General features: G+C 61.0%; 1 protein-coding gene across 1 annotated transcript in view; it reads left to right on the forward strand.

Moving 5' to 3' along the window:
• The first annotated feature begins 26 nt into the window (after window positions 1-26).
• BCAS2 (breast carcinoma amplified sequence 2) overlaps window positions 27-805 on the forward strand; it is a 3566-nt gene continuing 2787 nt past the window's right edge. Inside the window, exons 1-2 of the mRNA XM_009077757.1 lie at window positions 27-124; window positions 511-672. Of these exons, the coding sequence (XP_009076005.1) occupies window positions 63-124; window positions 511-672 (224 nt within the window). The 5' untranslated portion in view covers window positions 27-62. The remainder of the gene's footprint in view (window positions 125-510; window positions 673-805) is intronic.

Below are 805 nucleotides of genomic sequence, written 5' to 3' on the forward strand. Positions count from 1 at the left end.
TACCCCGGCCGGGTTGTCCTCTGCCCGCCGCCTCACCGCTGCCTACCCTGCAGACAGAGATCATGCGGAACGAGTTCGAGCGCCTGGCGGCACGGCAGCCCCTGGAGCTGCTCAGCATGAAGAGGTGAGAGGGGCGGCTTGGGCACTGGTGCCCCCAGGTGAGCTCTGCCCGCCCCAGGTTAGTTCTTCTCCAGGTGAGCTCTTTCCCGGGTGAGCTCTTCCTGCCCCAGGTGAGCTCTGCCTGCCTCTGGTGAGCTCTTCCCCAGGTGAGCCCTGCCCGCCCCAGGTGAACTCTGCCTGCCCCAGTTGGGCTCTGCCTGCCCCAGGTGAGCTCTTCCCCAGGTGAGCCATGCCTGCCCCAGGTGAACCGTGCCCACCCCAGGTTAGCTCTTCTCCAGGTGAGCTCTTTCCTGGATGAGCTCTTCCTGCCCTAGGTGAGCTCTTCCCCAGGTGAGCAGTGCCTGCCCCAGGTGAGCTCTCCCTGCCCCCAGTGAGCAGTGCCTGTTGCAGGTACGAGCTGCCAGCCCCATCCTCCGGGCAGAAGAATGACATCACGGCGTGGCAGGAGTGTGTGAACAACTCGATGGCACAGCTGGAGCACCAGGCAGTTCGCATCGAGAACCTGGAGCTCATGTCCCAGCACGGGTGCAATGCATGGAAGGTGTACAATGAGTAAGGCCTTTAGCTGCTTTGCTGAACCCGTGGAAGTTCCGAGCTGAATTTCAGTGTGTTTCTCACGTTTTCCTATGTTAGTCCAGTGAGGATCTTTAGAACATACCCTGGAATAGCTGAGCCCTTTTGAGAC

This window comes from Acanthisitta chloris, unplaced genomic scaffold (assembly GCF_000695815.1).
Source record: "Acanthisitta chloris isolate BGI_N310 unplaced genomic scaffold, ASM69581v1 scaffold43266, whole genome shotgun sequence".
Classification (NCBI taxonomy): domain Eukaryota; kingdom Metazoa; phylum Chordata; class Aves; order Passeriformes; family Acanthisittidae; genus Acanthisitta; species Acanthisitta chloris.